This window comes from Colobus angolensis, unplaced genomic scaffold, assembly GCF_000951035.1.
Source record: "Colobus angolensis palliatus isolate OR3802 unplaced genomic scaffold, Cang.pa_1.0 Scaffold236, whole genome shotgun sequence".
Taxonomy (NCBI): domain Eukaryota; kingdom Metazoa; phylum Chordata; class Mammalia; order Primates; family Cercopithecidae; genus Colobus; species Colobus angolensis.
In genome coordinates this window covers 775,229-797,992 of record NW_012115555.1, presented here as the reverse complement: position 1 = coordinate 797,992, position 22,764 = coordinate 775,229, and the positions used below count along the sequence as shown (strand labels likewise).

Sequence of the window (22,764 nt, the reverse complement as noted above, 5' to 3'; positions counted from 1 at the left end):
AGAGCCAGACTGCCTTCCTTTTCTTCCCTCTTTTCTTGAAAGATCACTATTAACCTTCTACCTGCTAAATCCAATGGACAGATTTCAGTTCTGGGTTTTTTTGGTTGTGTTTTCATTTTTTTTAGAGACAGGGTCTCACTCTGTCACCCAGGTTGAAATGCAGTCGTGCAATCATAGCTCACTGCAGCCTCAAATTCTTGGGCTCAAGCAATCCTTCTGCCTCAACTTTCCAAACAGCTAGAACAACAGGTGCATACCACCATGCCCAGCTAAGAATTTTTGTGTTTCAATTTATTTTATTTATTTAGTAGAGATGGGGTCTCAGTTATTTAGTAAAGACGGGGTCTCACTTTGTTGCCCAGGCTGGTCTCAAACTTCTGGTTTCAAGCTATACTCCTGCCTCAGCCTCCCAAAGTGGTGGGATTACAGGCATGAGCCACCACACTCAGCCTAGATTTCAGTTTATATTTTACTTTACCTCTTCCCTCTTCTTAGACCACTGTCTTGAATCACAGGTTCTAATACTGCCAACTACTTCACTTTCTCAAAAATATCTTTACTTTTACAATAGGCCTCTTCCTGGGTTACTTTTTTTTTTTTTTTGAGACAAGGTCTAGCTCTATCATCCAGGCTGGGGTGCAGTGATGCTATCTCAGCTTACTGCAATCTCCGCCTCCCCAGCTGAAGCAATCCTCCCACCTTAGCCTCCCTAGGCACGTACCACCACACCTGGCGAATTTTTGTATTTTTTGTAGAGATGGGGTTTTGTCATGTTGCCCATGCTGGTCTCAAACCCATGAGCTCAAGAGATCCACTCACCTCGGCCTCCCAAAGTGCTGGGATTACAGGCGTGAGCCACCACTCCGGCCTCTGGGTTCCTCTGAACTCAGGCAATTCCCTCTCTGCCTCTGTCACAGATTCCTCTTCTTCTGCTTTCCCTTTATGTCAGTGGATCTCAAATTTTAAGGCACACTTAAAAAGGACTTGAGGCAGTTCAAAAGTGTAGAGTCCCAAATCCCACCCCAAGAGATTGTAACTCATTAACCTTGGATGAGTCCCAGGAACCTGTATTTTTTAAATAAGCAGCCCATGTAATTTTGACACAGGCATAACTCAGCTCATACATTCAGTAACACTGCCTTCAATGACAGTGTTTCCCAGCATTGTGGATTTGACCCTATCAACTTCCACTCTAAACTTGGAGTCCTTAACCATGGACCTCAGAAGATTAGTGAAATATTTCCCCCCTAACTGTACATACATCCTATGTATATGTGGCATACGTGCATTTTTCTGGAAATAGCCATAGCTTTTATCACCTTCTAAAGATTATAAAAAGGTTAGAAATCACTCCTCTACCCACTCTTCCTACTGGATCTCACCACATCCACAGAATTAACCACTTGCTATTCACACCTCCATGACTTGTAATTCTATTATCACTGGCCCAGAATTCTCTCCAACTCTAATATCCACTTGTCTAATACGTTTGTCTTTGGATGCTCCACATGCACCATCAACTCAACTTGTACAAAATTAAACACATTATCTGTAGTCCAACAACTAAATGTGCTCCTAATACCACCAGCCACGCCGTCATCTGGAAAGTCTGAGTTGTCCTGGACTCCTCCCTCTTCCTCACTCTCCTCTCCCTCCGTACTGCACTGACCTAATTTAGGCCTTCACCACTTCTCAGATGCAGTATCTTCTTAGCTGACCTCCCTGCCTCATCTACTACCTCCAATACACCATTCCCTCTCTCTATGACATTCTCTACCAGCCCATCGCCTCAGTGTAAGATGAAAACAACACTGATGTACAAGGCCTGTCATGATCTGACGTCTGTCTGCACTCCCAGTGCTCTATGTTCGAACGATGCCCCATGACTCGGTTTCCCCAAAAGCCTCGTTCTTCTCCCTCCATGATTGAAATGCCCTGTACTGCCTGCGGCCCATTTAACAGGGTCTCTGTGGCACCCCAGTGCCCGGAACAGTGCCCTCCTCTGAAAGGCCTAATGCTTGCTGAACAGCTGGCGGAGTGACCGAGGGACAAGAAATTTTAGGAGTCAGGAAAGGGGCCTCCGGCGGTCGCACCGACGCCCCTCACCAGCTGCCGGTCGGCCACGGTCCTGTCAGGCACGAGGCTGTACACCTGGCTCCTCAGCACGATGGGCGGCAGAGCGTCCTCAAACAGACCTCGCGGGAACAGCTGCATGAGCTCTGAGACAGCCGCGCGCGCCGACCCTGGACCGAGAAACCGGGTCAGAGACAGGGAACTGGGGCGGGGACGCGGTTCTAACAAAACTCTCGGCTACCGGAAGCGAGGCCCCACCCAGCTGGGGTCTTTAGCCCCGCCCCCGGAGGTTGCCATGGTTACCTGGCTCGCCCCGAAGAGAATCCGACTCCACAAGCCCTCGCTTCCGCCGCCTCTTAACTCCAAAGGTCTCCGAGACCAGGTGATGCCTCTTTCGGCTCATATCCCGGGATTTTATGGTACCGGGGAAGAGGTAGGAATGGAGGGAAGAGAACCTGAAAATAGGGTCTTCCGGCGCAGAACAGTGACGTACGGTCTCCCCGGGCGTCCCTCCTAGACCAGGTGATGACGAAGAGGGCGTCAACTTGTCATCCCTCAGGCCAGTCAGTGTTGGGAGGGGCGGTGGCGACGCAGATACCCGCACCACGTCCGCCAGGCCGGGCCCCACGCCGACCGCGGATTGGCTCCCTCCAAGGGCACGCACGCCTGGGGACTCGTGGGCGGTGTTGAGGGGCGCCGGTGGCCAAGTTGGGATCAACCTCCTTGGTAAAGCGCACACCTCCCCCGCCCCAGGAGGGGTTTGCCCGCCACTGTCGCTGCATGATTGCATCATCGAAAGCGGAAAAACCACTTTTGCATCCTTCGGCCTCTGGTGTGCCTGCCATGACGTCATAGCCCTGCGGAGGTGGAAGTTGGGGAGCTTTGAGGTAACTGGATTCTTGATCTGAGCGCAGGCGTCCTTCCTAACCTCACTGCATTTGGAAGACCTGGAGGGAGGGTGGGTGAAGGGCAAGGAAAGAGGCAGGATGAGAGCTTGGCCGCTGTGGCGTCTGAGGGGCCTGAATGTTTCAAGGCCAGAACCTGGCGATCAGGTGGCTCGCATAGTCCTAAACCAGTCATCCTTCTCCAGGCCTTCTCTGTAAAATGGAAACTCTGTCCCCCTGCTTCCCTTAGGACCTCATGGATCCCAGGGGGACCAAGAGAGGAGCTGAGAAGACAGAGGTAGCTGAGCCTCGGAACAAACTACCCCGTCCAGCACCTTCTCTGCCCACAGACCCTGCCCTCTACTCTGGGCCCTTTCCTTTCTACCGGCGCCCTTCGGAACTGGGCTGCTTCTCCCTGGATGCTCAACGCCAGTACCATGGAGATGCCCGAGCCCTGCGCTACTATAGCCCACCCCCCACTAACGGTCCAGGCCCCAACTTTGACCTCAGAGACGGATACCCGGATCGATACCAGCCCCGGGACGAGGAGGTCCAAGAAAGGCTGGACCACCTGCTATGCTGGCTCCTGGAACACCGAGGCCGGTTGGAGGGGTGAGCAAAGCGTGGCAGGCAGTGTATCTGGAGACCCGTACCTACCCTCTAAAATTAGGAGAGCCACAGCCGGGGTGAGAATCAGTCCTTAGAAGAAACAGACTATTCTTCGAGGGGAGCATCTCACTAATGCTTGTGTCAGACCTTCAGCCTGTAACTCCTGCCTCTCAGGGGTCCAGGCTGGCTGGCAGAGGCCATAGTGACGTGGCGGGGGCACCTGACAAAATTGCTGACGACACCGTATGAGCAGCAGGAGGGTTGGCAGCTGGCAGCCTCTCGGTTCCAGGGAACACTATACCTGAGTGAGGTGGAGACGCCGAACGCCCGGGCCCAGAGGCTTGCTCGGCCACCGCTCCTCCGGGAGCTTATGTACATGGGATACAAATTTGAGCAGTACATGTGTGCAGGTGAGTTGCCCCTGCTTCATAGCCCCCTTCCCCTTCCCAGAGATTGAGAGCCCCCCACCCCTGCTGCTGCTTCTCTCCTTGTGCAGACAAACCTGGAAGCTCCCCAGACCCCTCTGGGGAGGTTAACACCAACGTGGCCTTCTGCTCTGTGCTACGCAGCCGCCTGGGAAGCCACCCTCTGCTCTTCTCAGGCGAGGTAGACTGCACAGACCCCCAGACCCCGTCCACACAGCCCCCCACCTGCTATGTGGAGCTCAAGACCTCCAAGGAGATGCACAGCCCGCGCCAATGGAGGAGCTTCTACAGGTTCAGGATAGGGGTGGGCAGGGCGAGAGCTTAGACTTGAAGGCTGGGAAAGGGACTTGGGGAGGAGGGTGAAGGCAGAATGGAGGGTGGACGAGGGGTCCCACTGACCCCTTGCTTTTCCTGACAGACACAAGCTCCTGAAATGGTGGGCTCAGTCATTCCTCCCAGGGGTCCCGAATGTTGTTGCTGGCTTCCGTAACCCAGAGGGTTTTGTCTCTTCCCTCAAGACCTTTCCTACCATGAAGATGTTTGACTATGTCAGGGTAAGGGAATGATGCTGCAGCTCCCACCCGCATCCCCAAACACCAAGACCACAGGTCTAGCGTCCAGGGCAGCAGCCTGCCTTCCCCTCGTCCCACCACCCCCCTGCCAATCTTCCGCCTCCTCTGCCTGCTCCAGAATGACCGTGACGGCTGGAATCCCTCTGTGTGCATGAACTTCTGTGCCGCCTTCCTTAGCTTTGCCCAGAGCACGGTGGTCCAGGATGACCCCAGGTGAGGCATTCGGCTCTGTCCATCTTCTCTGGATCCCAGGATCCAGCCTCTGGTCCTCAACTGATTCCTCCATCTGCCCCCCAGGCTTGTTCACCTCTTCTCTTGGGAGCCTGGTGGCCCAGTCACCGTGTCTGTACACCGAGATGCACCCTATGCCTTCCTGCCTATATGGTACGTGGAAGCCATGACTCAGGACTTCCCATTACCCCCCAAGACTCCCTCCCCCAAATAGTGATGTTTAGAGGGGGGCAGTCATATCTCTGTGTGCAGATAATAAAAGCATATTTCTAAGAGGTTCTGCTGTCTTCTTAGCTGAGTCATCCCTGCCCAACAACACAAGCACACACAGTGGTTTGCTGTTTTATCATCACATTTTTACATGGGGCATTCACTGGGTGTAGAGGCTGGCCGCAAATACGATGTCCCGCCGTAGCAAGGTAGCCGCTGTCTCCATCTTGGCACCCAGCACAGGCTCTCCTACTAGGCGGGCTGCCCCCCGCAGTGAGCGACACATCTCAGCCAGGCGCTGAATGCAGCGGACCACCAGGCCCTCGGGGGTCCCTGAGAGCCCTGCCAACTCGGAGAAGGGCTATGGGGAAAGTAGGGTGAGAACTGGATGTGCCCACCCTGGGCAGGCTCACCTCAGCCAGCCGTCTGCAAAATCCCAAACCTCAGGTACTCACCATGCCCCGGGCCCACTCATATACAACCTCGACCAGCCCAAAATTCAGCTCGCCCACAAATTCCTCCACTGTCTGGTTCAGGCCACAAGCCACCTGGACCTCACCAATCCGCTTGGCCACAGCCCGGACACGTTCTATTCCCTGCAGGGAAGAAGGAGAGATTAAGGCCTGCCTTCCTGCTCCAGGAGAGGGAAGGACCAGATCAAGGAGGCAGCCATTCCCATCCTCGGGGCACTTACAGGGCAGCAGGGGGTCACCTGGGGGACTACCTGAGGATGGAGGTCAGGAATGCCACAGCCCTGGCAGGGAGAAAGGGGTGATATCCCCTACCTGCTTGAGGGTGTTTGGGAGCTGATCCCCAGCATCCCCAGGGCTCTGGCAGACCAGGCCAGAGAGCAAGGCAGCAATCTCCTCAGGCCGCAGGGTGCTTAGTGCATTGTCAAACATGAGCTCAGTGAGGAGCAACTCATGGCTGCTCATGGCACAAGCCACCCGCCCTGCTAGCTTCACGGTGCCCGCCTCGTCCACGTAACCCAGGGTTCGGAGCACCTGCAAGAAAAAGAGTGGGCAATGGACACCCTGCTATCCCCTAGCCCCCCTGCCCCAACCACTGCCCCGCCCACCTCTACTCGCTGGTGGTACTCAGGAAGCAGCAGCAGTGACTGATCTGACAGTAGGAAGCGCAGCCGCTCCATCTCCTTCTGTATCTGCATTCGCTCCCGCAGCTTCAGGTACTGCAGAGAGCCACCCGTCAGCCTTCTCCTTGCCCCTTAGCAGGGGTGGACTGAAGACAAGGGCTGAGATGGGGGTGGTCGGTCTACAGGGAACCACAGAGGAAAAGCCCCTACTCCCAGCTCGGGAGTTAGCACCCAGGGTCCTACCTGGGCAGGAAAACGGGGGCTGTGTACACACTGAGCCCCCCGGATCAGCTCCTCCAGCTTCCGGGCCCGGAGCCCACCCTCTACAACTGACACATCTTTGAGCTGCAGGTCATTGACAGGGTCAAGGGTGGGGGGTCCAGCTGGGTGAGCCTGAGCCAGACGCAGTAGTTCCTGGACAGCAGTGGTCACGGCTGCAAGGGGAGGATCCTTCCTGAAGAGGGAGCAGATCTTAAGATCTGGGATGGCCGGGCGCGGTGGCTCAAGCCTGTAATCCCAGCACTTTGGGAGGCCGAGACGGGCGGATCACGAGGTCAGGAGATCGAGACCACCCTGGCTAACACAGTGAAACCCCCGTCTCTACTAAAAAAATACAAAAAAAAACTAGCCGGGCGAGGTGGCGGGCGCCTGTAGTCCCAGCTACTTGGGAGGCTGAGGCAGGAGAATGGCATAAACCCGGGAGGCGGAGCTTGCAGTGAGCTGAGATCCGGCCACTGCACTCCAGCCTGGGTGACAGAGCGAGACTCCGTCTCAACAACAACAACAAAAAAAGATCTGGGGTAAGATCTTCTCTCCCACAGAAGCCCCCCTCAGGCTGTGAGAGCCCTCTTACTACAACCCCCACTTCACAGTCTCCCTTAGGCTGGAGGAGCCCCCTCACTACAACCCCACCGCTTCATGGTCTCCCTCAGGCTGGGGAAAACCAGACCACTGCCCCTCCCCGCTTCTACATGCCCCTCTGGAGGAAAAGGGCCTCCCTAGCATCTCTGACTTGAATTTTGGCTGCTGCCTCTTGCTGAAGTCCTCCAAGATCTTCTCCCCATTCACCCGGAGCACTTTGGTGGTGATGGCAGCCATATCTCCTGGCTGGAGCTTGACCACGGTGTGGTCACAAGGCCCTGTGAAAAAGGCAGAGCAGGGCAGACCTTGCCATGGAGTCAGGCATCCTGCTTATACTGCTGGCAGAAAACAGGCATCTGCCACACTCTCACCTTCAGGCAGGAACAGCTTGAATCCCACGAGGTCATCTGGATAGGGCACCTCTGGAGTGGCCGGCGCCCTGTCCTGTGGGTCCTGGGACAAGGGCTTATCACACAAGACCAGGGTTGTGAATACTCTGCTGGTGGAGTTCGAGGAGACCTGGGGGTGGTCAGAGAGGCCAGGAGAGCGGGGTGTGAGGAGTAGACATCAAAGGCAGGGACCAGATACCCACCCTTGGGCACGAATCAGGAAGCAACCATGCAGAGCTCACCAGTAGAGAGGGGCGACCAAGTCAAGCAATCAGAGCAGACTTCTTGGAGTGGTGGGAGGAAGGAGTGAGCATGATGTGGTGATGGGAAGGGAGAGGGTGAAAAGGAGGGCAACAGGGGAAAATGAGGACCCTGTGGTGATGCAACCTGCCCTGGCCAAGTGGGGAAAATGGAGAGAGGGCTTGCTCCCTCCCACCCTCTGGAGTCCAAATTCCCATCACCCTCACCTGTAGGATCACTCCCAGTGCGTTGTGATGCTCCTGATTCTTCACAACCACCACCCTTCCTGCTGAGAGAGACTTCAACCCGTTCACAGACTCCATGATGCGTCGCTGAAGAGCAGGGACGCACACAAAGCACAGATGGGAGGAGGCATCACAGGGACAGACACTTGGACTAAGTTTAATAGCACCTAGAGTGACACGATCTCCTCCTCCCTTCTCCTATCACCTCCTCAGCACTCACACTTGCTCACCTGAATCATGTGCTGGGTCTCTGTCAGTTCCTCCCCCCAGCCATAATATTCAGGCAGGTCGACCAGTTGGCCAGTCATGTCAGGCTCCTCCAAAGCCCCCAGCCTCTTGGTCAGTTCGGCCAGGGCTTGTTCATGGGCCTTGGGTGGAAGCAGGCGGAAGCTGTGAAAGAGGGGTCTCCAGGCCCAGTCTGCCACACCCCCAACCCTCAACACACTGGCCCCTGGATGCCTACCTATTCCCAGCCTGGCTTTGTCCAACCTCCTGCTCCACATACTGGTTACCCAGGCTCCTTACCTTGCTATCCTTGCGGGAAGGAAACTCAGAGAAGCTCCTCTTCATCATGTCCTCCACCCTGAGGGCATCCACCCGCAGCAAGTTGAGGATCATAGTGTACGTGAGGCGGAACTGGGACTGCAGCTGGGATGGCTTCCCCTGGAATCAGGTCAGAGAAGTCAGTGAGATCAGGGTGGGGGACCTACTGCACCCCAGCCAGTCTTCTGGACTGGGCCTACTCCCATCAGACCTGGTCCCAGCTCTGCAACCATGGGGCCTTTGGCAAACCACTTGCTCACCTCCTCTGTAACATAAGGGAGCAAACTGAAATAAATAGACTCAAAGGCCCCATCTAGCTCCGTATTCACAGGGGAGAAAACTGGAAGAGATGGGCTTCAATCTCATCCTTGGATTTGCTCACTCCTACCTTGGCTTCTCCCAGGCAAAACAAAAAAGTCAGAGGAAGCTGGGCGCTGTGGCTCACACCTATAGTCCCAGCACTTTGGGAAGCTGAGGCAGACAGATTGCATGAGCTCAGGAGTTCAAGACCAACCTGGGCAACACAGCAAAACCTCATCTCTACAAAAAATAGAAAAAAAAAAAAAAAATTAGCCAGGCATGGTGCATGTGCCTGGAATCCCAGCTACTTGGGAGGCTGAGATGGGAGGATCACTTGAGCCTGGGAGGCAGAGGTTGCAGTGATCCAAGATTGTGCCACTGCACTCCAGCCTAGGTGACCCTGCCTCCAAAAAAAAAAAAAAAGAAGAAGAAGAAAAAGAACAAGTCAGAAGAGAGGAGAATGAAGACAGAATCCAGCAGGGTCCTGGAGCTGGGGCCCTGCCCAGGATGCTGGGTCGCTCACCATCATCATGCGGTGCAGGTCTGCCATCTCGGGCACTCGGCCCTTGCAGAGCAGGATAACGGTGCCTGTGGGGTCCAGGCCCCTCCGCCCTGCCCGGCCTGCCATCTGCACATACTCCCCAGGGAGCAGGTCCCGGAAGGTGGAGCCATCGTGCTTGCGCATGGAGTCAAACACTACTGTACGAGCCGGCATGTTTACTCCCATGGCAAAGGTCTCTGTGGCAAACAAGACCTGGGACAGAGGAGAACAGAAAGGATCAGCAAAGGCTCTACATACACACGCCCCCAGCCCTGGCCAAGCCCACCTTACTTTGTAGGCACAAGGCACCATCCCAGTTATTACTTATGGGATCTCATCGAACTCTCCAGGCAAATCTATGGGGTTGGTACTATTGTTTTCCTCATTTTACTTATGTAGCTACTTATTTCTATTTATTTCCTTTTACCCCCATATCCCATTCCCATCCCTGACTGCAATCATTCCAATGTATCCAACAAATATTTTTATATAAATATGATCTTATAGAACATGTCTTCTTTTGTGAGCTTGTAGTTTATAATTCATATAAAAAGTGGTTATATATCTGATTTTTTGTTGCTTCTTTTTCTCCACCTAGTGTTTCGACATCTGTCCATGTTCCTGTGGTCACTGCTTCCAACTGCTGCAGAACACTCTACGAGTGCATCCCCCACACTAACTTTCCCTCTCTCCCAGTGAAGGGCACCCTGGTACTACCAACACCCTGCCACCACAAACAAAGGAAGGGTGTAAATGTTCTCTCTCAGACCACAGTGAGAATTTCTTGGTGATATATACCCAGGAATGAAATATAGGCTCAGAGTATGATATACCTTTTGTTTATTTGTTTGTTTTTGTTTTAAGATGGAGTCTCACTCTGTCGCCAGGCTGGAGTGCAACGGCGTGATCTCGGCTCACTGCAACCTCCATCTCCTGGGTTCAAGCAATTCTCCTGCCTCAGCCTCCCGAGCAGCTGGGACTACAGGCGCACGCCACCGTGCCCAGCTAATTGTTGTATTTTTAGTAGAGACAGGGTTTCACCACGTTGGCCAGGATGGTCTCAATCTCTTGACCTCGTGATCCACCCACCTCAGCCTCCCAAAGTGCTGGGATTACAGGTGTGAGCCACCATGCCTGGCCAATATAGTTATTTTGTCTAAATAGTGCCAGGGTGCATTCCAAACTGGCTAGGCATCCTGTACAAGGATTCCCAGAACTCTGCAACTTCCTACAACTCTGGCAACACTCGGCATTAACTAGTTTCCTAAATTTTACCAGTCTAATAGCTATAAAGTCATATCTTGTGAGTACTTCAATTTTATATTTCTGATTACTAATAACTTTTCAAATGCTTGCTAGCTTCCTGGGTTTCTTTTCTGAGACCTACGTGTTCATATCTTATGCATCCCCATTTTAAGATGAGAAACCTGAAATTCAGGAAGGTTAAGTAATTTGTCCAGGATGATACTATGAATACACGGTGGACCTGGGATTCAAACCCAGGTAGTCTGGATCCAGAGCCCAGGTTCTTAACCACAGCACTGGCCTGCCTAGACCTCTGCCCCTCTGCCCTCTGGGCAGCCCCTAAGCAGGTAACAAGCACCAAGGAGTCCCCTTCCCACCACCACATGCACCTTGACCAGGCCACGGCTGAAGAGCATCTCCACGATCTCCTTGAGGATGGGCAGGATGCCGCTATGGTGCACACCCAGGCCACGATTCAGGAGCTCTGACATGTGCAGGACCTTTGGTGGGAGGAGGCCCATGGTCAGGGATGGAGTCTCAGAACACCCTATCTCTACCAGTCTGCTAAATGTATACATGCATACACACATACACACACAGATGCACCTGGGGCAGCTGGCGATCAGAGCCACGGAGGCGAGCAAGGCAGCGCTGCAGGAAGAGGTGGATCTCACTCTTCTCTGAACTGGTGGTGAGGTCAAGGGAGGTGAGGCCTGAGGCCTGCTCATCACAGCGGCCCCGGGAGAAGGTGAACACCACCACAGGCAACTGGGCCCGTGTGCGGAGGGAGGCCAGGAGGGACAGGTACACTCCGCGGTCCTGGAGAAGGAAGGGGAAGGGGCAGAGGTTGAGTTCCTGAACCAATGAGAGGTGAGCTAGTGTTAACTGGGGCAGTGCTCAAAGCTCAAGTCAAAACCCCTGGGGAACAATGAAAAAAAAAGATGGGAGGAAAAATGGGTGCTGGCAGGTACAAAACCCTCCCAGTTCTCACCTGTGCAGGGCCCCCCTGATGTGTGGGCTGCTTGGCCCCAAAGGTCTGGGCATGTTTGCTCATTCTCTCCTTCTTGGCCTCCACAGCTGCATAGTACCTGGGGCACAGGGAGGGGTAGCTGTCATGTCCAGCTAGGGGCCCAGCCCTAACTCTTTCTCCCTTCTCGGGGCTCACCCTTTTGTATGGAAGGCTCCTCGGGAGTCCAGCAACAAAAAGAGCTCCCCCTGGGTCTTGGAGCTGTTCCCTGTGAAAAGATAGTGCTCCAGGGGCACGGGGCGGGTTACAGTGCTAATCACATAGATCTGACGACGCTTCAGTCGCCTGAAGGAAGGAGAGGGTAGCAAGTCAGGGATGGGAGTGTGGGAAGGAACCCACATCCTCACCCCCTTCCCTACCCCTCCAACTTTACCCAGTCTTTCCTGAGACCCAAAATGGAAGGCTATCCCCCAACATCCCATTCCATTTCAACATGCAAAGTAATCTAGACCCAAAGGGGATCCCACAGCCACCAGGTGGGACATGTTCCCCAGCGTCACCCCTAAGGCCTGACCACTCTCCTTGCTATGGTAGACTTAGTCCTCCCACCCCAATCAAGGAGTACTGTAACCCCTTCAACCAGGCAACTCAGGACACACGTCTCACCCGATCCAGTCAGCAAACTCAAGGGCGTTGGGGACGGTGGCACTCAGAAGGATGATAGAAACGTGGTCAGGGAGCATGATGAGCACCTCCTCCCACACGACCCCACGCTGGGCACAGAGAGGGAAGAGAGATCACAGGAGGGCAGGGGCTGCCCTTCTGCCCCTAAAGAGGCACGGGATTCCGTATGGGGGTAAAGAAAGCAGGAAGGTGCCCTGAGTGTGTAGAATAAGGGAGGCGCTCAACTGGTCCCAAAGGAAAGGACTGCCAGCATCTGGGGAGCCCAAGGCCCTTACCTCGGCATCGTTAATATAGTGAACCTCATCAAAGATGACCCACTCCAGGTCCCGAATAACATCTGAGCCACTGTACAGCATGGAGCTGGGGAGAAGAGGCCAAGGATTGACTCCCCAGTGGCTCGTCTCCATCCCCTCTTCAGACAGCACACTCTCCACAACAGCCACATTTTCCCAGCCAAAACTCCCCTGTATTGAGTGTCTATCTCTCACCGAAGGATCTCTGTGGTCATGATGAGGCAGGAGGCCTCCGGGTGCAGCTGCACATCCCCAGTGAGCAACCCCACATCCCCAAACGTGTTTCGGAAGTCCCGGAACTTCTGGTTGCTCAGGGCCTTGATGGGCGAAGTGTAGATGGTGCTGGGGAAAGAATATGAAGTTAGCCAGTCCCTCTGCAGACTCATGGCCCACGCCTCCTCTCCCACATGGAGCGCTCACAGAAGCATGCCCCAGAAGCTTAGTTGCTCCTCTTCTTCACCCAAACTGCCCTTACATTCTCTTTCATGATATAACCCCAGAACAATTCTGTCCCCAACCCCTTCCTAAACCAACCCAGGTCATTCTTCTAACCTTTCTCCCCACCATGCCTTTTCATTTCTCTCTAGGCTCTTGTCTCAGTCTCACCCCTGAACCTCTCACTTAAAGGATGAGTTAGAGAGGTGGGGGAAGAGATGGGATTTTCAAAGGCTGCAGGAGAAAATGGGGCTGGCTGGTGAAGGGGGAGGTTGGCGAAGGAACTCGTACCGTGTCATGTGTTTCTGGGCCAGGGCAATGGCATATTCAGCCACAACTGTTTTTCCTGCAGATGTGTGAGCTGCAACAAAGACAGAATCATGCCGCTCCAAGTGCAGGATGGCCTGTTTCTGAAACACATCTGGCTCAAATGCCCACTATGGGAGAGAGAAATAGACAGGAGCTGAAGAAAGGAGCAGGGCCTTCCTGCCTCCTGCTCATGGAGCACACAGGGCAGGGGGATGAAGGTCAGAGCCAGCCGAGGCTAGGACTAAGGACCAAGACTGGCCTGGGATGGATGTGACCTCTGGCGGATAGAGGAGACAAGGGGTCGGCTGGGAGTGTGACCCAGCAAGAGGTAGAGGAGCATGTGAAGATGGGGCCAAAGTACCTGGAAGGCTGGCTGGGGAATGAGGCGATAGAAATCACCAACGGGGGAGGTGGCATCCACAGGTATGGCCCACTGCTCCTGAGGTGGAGGCTCTGGGGCTTCTGGGGCGGATACAGCTGTGGACGCTTCCTGGAAGAGTCAGGGGTAGGGGTAATAAAGATACAACCAGAGGGCTCTCGATTACCACTCCTCCCAAAAGATGTCCCTTTCTTCCCCTCAGACCCATCCTAGCCAGCCCACATCCTGGTGGCAAGGCTCTTTCTTGCCTCCACTATGCAGAACCACCAACCTTCAACACTAGGTCCTCCAAACTGCTTGCTCGGGCCAGGGGAGTACTGCAGGGAGAGGCTGAAACAGCGTCCCTTCTGGAACCTCCTGGCTGTCCCACTGCCTCATTCTCATCCTCGTCACCCCCACCCAAATCCAGAGGCTCCAACAGATAGCTAAGGCTTAGCAGTCCAGGCGCTGGAGTTGGACGATCTGAGGAGCAAGGCAACAAGGTCAACCTCGTCATGCTGACATCTCTGTTCCTTAGGAGAAGGACATGATTTCTCCTACACCCCACTCAAAAACCAAAACGAACCTTTTGGTGCAAAGTCCATGCCTTTCTTGAAACCAGGTGGAACAGTAAGAAGATCTGTAGGACAGGGACATGGAATCAGGGTCACTGCACACTGGTGAACAAATTGTGTACGTTATATAAACCTAAAAGATACCATTTACAGGACAGATGCTGTAGATGGGGATGTTTGCTATGACACTTTCCCAACAGATGACAGTAAAGATTGTTATGGACAGGATATCTTTTTCTAATTTTCTCAGAGGCATGGGAGGGCTAGCAGTAGCCCAGTGATAGCCTGGGCTCTTCCTCCTCAGGGCTCAGACTCAGAGCCCTACCTTACCTTTCTCAAAGTCTATCTCCTCCTCAGCCTCCTCCCATGTGTTCAGATCTGTTATGGTGGGTTCATCCATCCCCCCTGGGAAGAGACAGGACAGACAGGAATTCATGGGATGAGGATAATACGAGATAGGTGGGGAACCCTTCCCTGGAGATTAAGGACACGCTCTTCTACCATCCCATCTCCACAAGAGTCACCTGGCCAGAAGGGATACTGAGTTGGATTTCCCCATAAAGACTGGGAGGCTGGCCCTGGAGGCCGGCGAAGAGACAAGGAGGTTGTGGCCGAGAGATTTGTGTTCTCCAGCAAGACCTAAAGCAAGAGATCAGAGCCCCAATGAGGCTGAGCTTGTCTCCGACCACCTCCCCTTCTCCCCAACTCTGTTTCTTCTGACCCCTGACCTCCTACCTCTTTGTAACCCAGTATCTGGCCTGTGGTTGGGTGTCTTTGGGCCTGTAGGTCAGATGGGACTGGGGCTCCCAGGACAGCCAAAAGAGACCAGGGATCCGTCTTCCTCTGCCATTTTCTGGAGGGAAAAAAAGTAACTTTTGGGTCTTTTTTCTTCCTCTGTCCCAGCTTCCTTCAGGAACCCATCACCCTAGTCTAAGCCCCTCCAGACTCCTCACCGGGCTGAGTGCTCCACACCATGCAGAGGCAGCCAGGCTGGGGATGACAGAAACAACTGTTCTGCTTCTTGCTGCAGATCTGGGGCACAGGGAGGGAGGCCATGGGGAAGCTGAAACAAGGGCAAGATGAGAGGCATTAGGAAAGGAAAGAGGGTAAAATGCAGACAAAAGAGGTGATGGGATTTGTGTTCAGATCAGAAATGGTAGATGTGTCAAACAGACTAGGACAATCAGGCTTGGCGAAAAACTACCCGCTACTGAATTACCTGGGGCAGATTTTGGATTTCAGAAACATGGAGACTGGACCTAGGAATCTGCATTTTTAAAAAGCTCCCCTGCTAGTCATGAAGCACATGAAATTTGAGACTCACTGATTTTAGAAAAAGGGATCCCAGACCTAAGGATGAAGAGTTGGAGGCTCAAAGCCTAGCATCTCAGTCACCAAGTGCCCTGGTGCTTGGAGACAAAAGGGAGCTCCATGGAGAAAGAGCAGTTCTTAAAGCAAAAACATCCCCAGGACTCTCTGCTGTCTTCACATGGACTGCAAGTACACTGGGCTGGAATCTGTCCAACACCCGTTCAGGCTGGGATGGACAGGAGTACAGGCACAGATGAACAAGGTTAAGCTAGAACCTACTGTGAGGAGGGTGAAGGAGGTTTAGACTCAATGAGGGTCAAAGGTTAGGGTCAAAAGTCACTCACGCTGCTCTCTGGAGCTCCAGGCAAGTTCAGCAGCTCCCAGCGACCCGTGCATCCGAGCTCCACGGCCCGAAGGGGTAGGTCCAGGGGATCTGGAGGAGGTAGCACTACGGGGAAAAGTCAAAAGTCAAGGGTCAAAGGTCATTCCATGTCTGCTACTCCGTTCCATTTCACTCCCCTCCCCCTCACCGAGTCGCTCTGTCTCCATCATTCTAGAGCCACAGCGGCTGCCGAGCAGCCCGGAAATGCCGCAAGTAGTCCCTGCGAGGTAAGCCCCGCCCCGGAACGGGCGGAAGTAGAGACAAGTTCCGGCACGGCCCCGCCGAGAGTGTGAACTATCGCTGCGGAGGGGCAGACCTGGACCGGTGGAAGGCCGGGCGGAAGTGCGTGCCTGGGGCAGCCTTGGTTACCGCGTTTTCCGCCCTTCGTACGTCATCGTTGTGAGCCCGCTATCAGCGGCCAGCGCGGGCGCGGCCGGAGACCGTGGGGCCCGCGGTTGCCGCCCCCTCAGGTAAGGCCCTCTGCTCCTCACTTTTCGGCCCCTTTTTTCATAGCCCTTTCTCTCTTCTTCCTCTTTGAGTTGCTCTGAGGGCGCTACGCTGGCTCCACCGCCTTCTCTGCCGTTCGAACCCCGCGGCTGTCCTTACCCCTGCGAGGGTAGGGGGGTCGGGTGCCATCGTCTTGCCAACGGAGTGGGTGTTTGTCCCTCCCTGAGCCACATGGTTCCTCGAGGTGCTGGTGTCTGTGATCCCTGGAGACAGGAGGGAATGCTGGATGATCCCGACCAGCGGGAGCTTGGACAGCATCCTGGTTTAAGCAAGGAGTAGGGAAAGCCAAAGGCAAGAGTAGGCAGACCTGAAGGGGTGGAGTTGGGTATAGTGTGGACGGCGTGTGAACCCCGGGTGGTAACAGGGGAGAAAGATGTCTTGGGCCCTGCCCCTGAACCAGGAGCCACCATGTTGGTGATACCCCCCGGACTGAGCGAGGAAGAGGAGGCTCTGCAGAAGAAATTCAACAAACTCAAGAAAAAGGTGAGGGACTGTGTGTGGGCATGGCCTAACCTTTCACAGACTCTGCACTCTGAGAAGATCTGGGGTGAGTGTGAGCGAATGGGGAAGTTTTTCTGGCCCATATCTAGAGACATATCACCCACCTCACAGCGTAGCTTCGAGAGGTGGGCTTTCCCAAGCCCTGGTGTGGACCTTCTGTCTTTTCTATGCAATCGGCCATGGAATTGTCTTCCTTTCCAATGGCTTTTAGTACCACCTAGGAGCTGATGATCCCCAAGTTTGTTTTCCCAGTTCTATCCAGTGTCATACTGAAAAACTTCAGATATCCAAAGTTGAAGCTATCATCTTTCTATTCTTGATCTTCCAAATAAGATTGACTACACCAATTCTGCCACGTGTTTGGACTCAAAATCTCATCTCTGACTTCTCCGCTATTTGCATAGTCAGGCATTTTCCAAGTCTTCTTGTTTCTTCTTTTGAAGCAATTTTGCCTGTTTATTCTTCATTGTGTATTCCCCCGAGCAGGGCTTTATTGACATTCACATGGGCCATTGTAATAGTCTCTCAACAAATTTCTCAGTCTTTTTTTTTTAACAGACTTCTTCACTCTTGGTCAAACGATCCATTGAAAACACAAAATTCTGCTCCCTCTGTTTCTCAAAAACCATAAATGGCTTCACATTGTCTATATAACAAAGCCCCAAAACCTTAGTTTGGCAGCCTTGTCTAGTAAAGTAGAACTCTTCACTAGTCCCAAAACATGCATTCCCAAAGCGTTCTTACCTCTGCATGTTTGCCATCCTGTCTTCTTTTTCTAAAATACCCTTCTCCCCTCTGTGTCATGCAGAGATACGGGGGAGGGCCTAGTTTAATAGCCATTAAACATCAGAAAATCTTACTAGCTTTCAGGTATGAATAATCTGCACCTCTTATCGTATTGCTAACTCACCCAATTTATTTTTATTTCTCAGACTATAAGCTTCTTGAGGGTAGGAACAATGCATTAGCCTCCTGGATATCCCTGTTACAAAGTCATGTCTGGACCTCTTTCAGTATGCGGGAAATAGATGGATGAAGCCTCCAGGAAAGGCACATAAACTTATACTTACTTGCAGCTTATATCCTAAGATTCTAGTCCACAATCAAATTCTTTGTCTTCAACCTCAAAAATGTAACACTCTGGAAAACCTCTGGGTTCCATGGTTTGGTTAGATTAGGAATTTCCAGCATCATACATGATCTAGGGGACCAGAAGCAAGAGGCAGAGCACATCAATGCACCATTCTGAGGGCATCAAGAAAGATGGTCCCTGGAGTGATGTGCCCAGGGGCCTTGGGAGAGGAACCGGCTAGGGGCAGGCCCTCACTGACCTCTCTCCTCTCACCCTTGTTCCCAGAAAAAGGCATTGCTGGCTCTGAAGAAGCAAAGTAGCAGCAGTACAACCAGCCAAGGCGGTGTCAAACGCTGTGAGTGACAGGGGAAATGGGGATGGACTGGAAGTGGGCAACATGGGGCTGACTTTCATCATGGCCTGGTCAACATAATGCCTCTTCCCCTTATCACTCCAGCACTGTCAGAGCAGCCTGTCGTGGACACAGCCACAGCAACAGAGCAGGCAAAGCAGCTGGTGAAGTCAGGAGCCATCAGTGCCATCAAGGCTGAGACCAAGAACTCAGGCTTCAAGCGTTCTCGGACCCTTGAGGGGAAGTTAAAGGTGAGCACAAACAGAAGGATTGTTTACAGGGCATCCCTCCAAGTTGGAATGTAGATGGGTTTGGGGAAAAATATGCATACTCAAGCACTGTCAAATTGCTGTACCATTCTGAGTTTCGCCTCTCAAATATAAAATGAAAAAACTAGATGACTCCTGAATTCTCCATTTTACAAATTCTGTAGTTCTAATCCACCTTGGATTGGAGCTCTTGGAATATGTCGCTCTAAGGGATGGAAAGGGCAGAAAATGTTATCAGATTCAAGAGAGGTTCAAATAAACTGAATACATAACATATCAAGTCACTTATAAAAAGTATCAGCCGGGCGTGGTGGCTCATGCCTATAATCCCAGCACTTTGGGAGGCCAAGGTGGGCAGATCACTTGAGGTTAGGAGTTTGAGACCAACCTGGCCAACATGGTGAAACCTGTCTCTACTAAACATACAAAAATTCGCAGGGCATGGTGATACACGCCTATAGTCCCAGTTACTGAGGAGTCTGAGGCCAGAGAATCGCTTGAACCCGGGAGGCACAGGTTGCAGTGAGTGGAGATCACACAACTGCACTCCAGCCTGGGCGACAGAGCAAGACTCTGTCTCAAAACAAAACAAAAAAGCCGCAATGGCAGGTGTGGCAGTGACTCATTCCTATAATTTCAGCACTTTAGGAGGCCGAGGTAGGAGCATTGCTTGAGCCCAGGAATTTGAGACCAGCCCTGGCAACATAGTGAAACCCTATCTCTACAACAACAACAAAAAAATACAGAAATTAGCCAAGCATGGTAAAGCACATCTCTAGTCTCAGCTACTAGGGAGGCTAAGGTGGAAGGATTGCTTGAGCCTGGAAGGTCAAGGCTGCAGCAAGCTATGATTGCACCATTGCACTCCAACCTGGACAACAGAGTGAGACCCTGTCTCAAAAAATAAAAACAAATAAATAAAACCACATAGTCAAATAAGAAATGTAAATAGTATTAAAAGGAAAGAAGAGATCAGAGGAAATCTAGAAGAGGGTGAGGGGAGAGGAACACCTCGGTTCCATGGTTGGGCAACCTCCTGCTCCACACTGAGGTTGGTCTCACACCTCTCCAGGACCCCGAGAAGGGACCAGTCCCCACTTTCCAGCCGTTCCAGAGGAGCATATCTGCTGATGATGACCTGCAAGAGGTAAAGGCTCCTAATTTCTGTCCCTGAGGGGTTGGGAATGGAGGAACATGAGAAACTAACTTATTTTGGACCACATGTTAGCAACTGGGAATCATCTTAACTGTTCTTGGTCTCTTTTACAGTCATCTAGACGTCCCCAGAGGAAATCTCTGTATGAGAGGTTAGAGAGTAGAGATAAGACTGGGTCCACTTGGCGGGGTTGTTTGCCTGAGTCCTTGGGAGGTTTGGGCTGTAGGAGCTGTGCTATTGAGGGAATATTGAGTCTCCACAGGGTCTGAGGGGAGAAGGTCAAAACCCCCTTTGATCTTCAGTCTGCTTCTCCCCAGCTTTGTGTCTTCTAGTGATCGACTTCGAGAACTAGGGCCAGATGGAGAAGAGGCAGAGGGCCCAGGGGCTGGTGATGGTCCCCCTCGAAGCTTTGACTGGGGCTATGAAGAACGCAGTGGTGCCCACTCCTCAGCCTCCCCTCCCCGGAGCCGCAGCCGGGACCGCAGCCATGAGAGGAACCGGGACAGAGACCGAGATCGGGAGCGGGATCGGGAGCGGGATCGAGACCGGGATCGAGACAGAGACCGAGAGCGGGACAGGGATCGGGATCGGGATCGAGATCGAGACCGGGAACGGGACAGGGATCGGGAGCGGGAGCGGGATCGAGACCGAGACCGAGACCGAGAGGGTCCTTTCCGCAGTGAGTGATCTTGGCTGGAGGTCAAGGTGACCTTAACTGAGGTTTATGTGGGTCCTACTAAGTGAAGTGTGGGATGGACTATGTCTTGTGACTGTGATTCCTGCTCCCAAAGGGTCGGACTCCTTCCCTGAACGGCGAGCCCCTAGGAAAGGGAATACTCTCTATGTATACGGAGAAGACATGACGCCTACCCTTCTCCGTGGGGCCTTCTCTCCTTTTGGAAACATCATTGACCTCTCCATGGACCCACCCAGAAAGTAAGGATGACAACAGGACATGATGAGAAGTCTTGGGCGAATCCTGGGGTGTGAGACTTGCTGGAGGAAGCTGCCTTCCCAGCAGCCACCTGTGATCACTGGGTTTCGTTGGGTCCAGAAGAGCCCCTTGGCTCTCCACTGACCCTGTTTTTTCTTATCCCAGCTGTGCCTTCGTCACCTATGAAAAGATGGAGTCGGCAGATCAGGCCGTTGCTGAGGTTGGAACTTCGCAAATCTGTTCTTCCCATCGCTTCTGCTGTTCTCATGTGTTCTCATCAAAATACTAGATGCCAGGAAGAAGTTGGTTCCTCTTGATAAAGAAAGTCTCTCCCTATTCGCACAGAAAAACTTACATTCTCAGATTCTTTATTCAGTCTACTCCTAGGATAGCAACTCCTGGAATAGCTTCTTTGGTTTATCTGTAATGCTTTCCTCCCCATCCTCTGCCTCCCCTCTTCTGCTTTAGCTCAACGGGACCCAGGTGGAGTCTGTACAGCTCAAAGTCAACATAGCCCGGAAACAGCCCATGCTGGATGCCGCTACTGGCAAGTCTGTCTGGGGCTCCCTCGGTAAGAATGGGATTTTCTTTCCCATCCTCTCCCCTACAGCACACTCCTTTTGGTTCCCCCACACATCCTTGGGTTTCCTAGAGATTATCAAGGTCAGAGTGTGTGCAGAGGCTGTGGGAATGGGAAGGAAAATTTCAGATCCTCTGTTACTTAGAGGTAAAGAAAGGAGAGAAAAGGATTGAGAACAGCTTCCAAAGCAGCAACTGGAACAGGGAAGAAAATGGGAGCTGGAGTGAGATTGGTGAGAAAGATGAGTGTCTCATGGGGCTTGTTCATTTTGAGATGGAGTAGAGTGAATTTCGTAAGTATTCAAAATCCGGGGTCTGGAGCTCAGGTGTGAGGTAAGGAATGAAAACATAGATTAAGTCATCTGTATCACAGGGTGGCTGCCAAACAGTAGGATCATCAGGGATACTGATTTCGGAGAAAAAAAAAAGACCCAGGACTAGACTTGAGGAATACTCAGGGACTATGTTAGGAAACAGGACTGTCCACCTCACGCCCCACATGTCTCCAGCTCTCCTGACATGTTAGGCTAACGTTGAGCCTAACGTTAGCAAAGGAGACAGGAGGAGGGGTCAGAGGGCTGGGAGCAGGACCAGAGGGGCCTGGGCCACTGAAGCGAAAGGACACATGCTTTGAGAAAGAGGGAGCAGCCACCAGTGTCAAGGTACAGAGATCACAGGATGGGAAGTGGGTGGGAGAGATTCTCTCTAGCTCAAGGGTGGTGGGGATGGAATCTTTGGATGGGGTGAAGAGAGTAACATGTCTGGTGGAGGGAGGAAAAGAGGAAGGGGAAGAAACAGCTAGAGGCTTGAGAGACAAAGCTACACGCTGGCTGAGTTCTGGTGGAGCTAGTAGCATTCCTTAGTATGAGTAACCCATTTACCTGAAAGTAGATTTTCCTGGGAAAGGAGTGAGCAGAAAGAAGGAATCAGAGCAACAGTGGCCTTTCAGGCAAAAGAAAGGAACTAGAGTTGACCAGCATGTCAATAAAGGGCTACAGAGGTTTTCTAGTTTTTAGCTTCTGACATACTGACTATAAGTAGTGGGTTAATGTCATTTATATGTCCCAACAATGACATTTGGGATTTTTCTAAGAACAAAACATTCATCAAAATGTCCACTTACACTCTCCTTGGCCATGGGTTGGCACAAAGGAGCTAAGGAAAACAGGCCATCCTGGCCACCAGAGGGCAGCATGGAAACTGGGTTTCCAGGGGCCAGCAGCCAGGACTGAGGTGGTCAGGAGTCAGCCTCAGGGTCTGATGTATGATCTCCTTTAGACCTTAACTGTTCCTCTCCTCCCTCCCTAGCTGTCCAGAACAGCCCTAAGGGTTGCCACCGGGACAAGAGGACCCAGATTGTCTACAGTGATGACGTCTACAAGGAAAACCTTGTGGATGGCTTCTAGGGAACAGAGCTGGATTCCTTGTGCCTCATATGCCCCAATGCTGGTCTCAGTAAAACACTGAGGTGGAAGCTTACACATCTCCCTCAGCCTCTGGTTTTTCAGCACTTGGGATTGGGGTTAAGCCTTTAAAAACGGGTGTCAGGTTTGATCTCAGTGTAACAACATGGCCAGTGCCCGTTCCCCACTCCCTTGCCCCAAAAGGATCTGGAACAC

At 52.7% G+C, this 22,764-nt stretch overlaps 4 protein-coding genes across 9 annotated transcripts in view; 2 read left to right on the top strand and 2 right to left on the bottom strand.

Annotated features, from left to right (window-relative positions):
* Positions 1–3,795, bottom strand: part of STK19 (serine/threonine kinase 19) — an 11,757-nt gene extending 7,962 nt beyond the window's left edge. For 2 of the 3 annotated variants that reach the window (XM_011944757.1, XM_011944758.1), the window contains exons 1-3: positions 2,672–3,058; positions 2,377–2,586; positions 2,107–2,243 (exon numbers count right to left, since the gene is read on the bottom strand). In XM_011944757.1, the coding sequence (XP_011800147.1) occupies positions 2,107–2,243; positions 2,377–2,586; positions 2,672–2,918 (594 nt within the window). In that variant the 5' untranslated portion in view covers positions 2,919–3,058. Of the gene's footprint in view, positions 1–2,106; positions 2,244–2,376; positions 3,059–3,614 lie in introns of those variants that run through there. The other variant, XM_011944756.1, reaches the window with a different exon arrangement.
* DXO (decapping exoribonuclease) lies at positions 2,602–5,072 on the top strand. The gene is made up of 7 exons (XM_011944759.1): positions 2,602–2,960; positions 3,208–3,569; positions 3,741–3,976; positions 4,063–4,282; positions 4,410–4,545; positions 4,682–4,776; positions 4,861–5,072. Exons 2-7 carry the CDS (start codon positions 3,214–3,216, stop codon positions 5,006–5,008), a joined length of 1,191 nt encoding a protein of 396 aa, XP_011800149.1. The 5' UTR covers positions 2,602–2,960; positions 3,208–3,213; the 3' UTR covers positions 5,009–5,072.
* A 56-nt stretch (positions 5,073–5,128) lies between these two features.
* SKIV2L (superkiller viralicidic activity 2-like (S. cerevisiae)) lies at positions 5,129–16,333 on the bottom strand. Of its 2 annotated transcripts, XM_011944760.1 has the most exons (28): positions 15,924–16,333; positions 15,738–15,841; positions 15,036–15,145; positions 14,818–14,935; positions 14,607–14,721; positions 14,413–14,487; positions 14,094–14,147; positions 13,800–13,990; positions 13,511–13,639; positions 13,132–13,277; positions 12,601–12,747; positions 12,388–12,472; positions 12,095–12,201; positions 11,627–11,773; positions 11,453–11,549; positions 11,068–11,280; positions 10,851–10,961; positions 9,199–9,429; positions 8,358–8,495; positions 8,063–8,200; positions 7,815–7,919; positions 7,330–7,477; positions 7,110–7,236; positions 6,341–6,551; positions 6,083–6,193; positions 5,790–6,008; positions 5,460–5,600; positions 5,129–5,365 (listed from the first exon to the last, which is right to left on the bottom strand). In XM_011944760.1, the coding sequence occupies exons 1-28, from the start codon at positions 15,943–15,945 to the stop codon at positions 5,165–5,167; spliced, it is 3,741 nt and encodes a 1,246-aa protein (XP_011800150.1). In that variant the 5' UTR covers positions 15,946–16,333; the 3' UTR covers positions 5,129–5,164. The 2 variants fall into 2 exon arrangements, with proteins under 2 accessions (XP_011800150.1, XP_011800151.1); XM_011944761.1 differs by lacking the exons at positions 14,413–14,487; positions 14,607–14,721; positions 14,818–14,935; positions 15,036–15,145 and having other exon boundaries at positions 15,924–15,966.
* On the top strand, positions 15,731–22,762 carry NELFE (negative elongation factor complex member E). Of its 3 annotated transcripts, none has more exons than XM_011944762.1 (11): positions 15,731–16,466; positions 16,683–16,765; positions 18,141–18,210; positions 18,313–18,458; positions 19,549–19,623; positions 19,746–19,783; positions 19,950–20,311; positions 20,424–20,568; positions 20,732–20,786; positions 21,035–21,137; positions 22,454–22,762. In XM_011944762.1, exons 1-11 carry the CDS (start codon positions 16,454–16,456, stop codon positions 22,549–22,551), a joined length of 1,188 nt encoding a protein of 395 aa, XP_011800152.1. In that variant the 5' UTR covers positions 15,731–16,453; the 3' UTR covers positions 22,552–22,762. The 3 variants fall into 3 exon arrangements, with proteins under 3 accessions (XP_011800152.1, XP_011800154.1, XP_011800153.1); XM_011944764.1 differs by having other exon boundaries at positions 16,028–16,245; positions 20,040–20,311; XM_011944763.1 differs by having other exon boundaries at positions 16,028–16,245.
* The last annotated feature ends 2 nt before the right edge of the window (positions 22,763–22,764 follow it).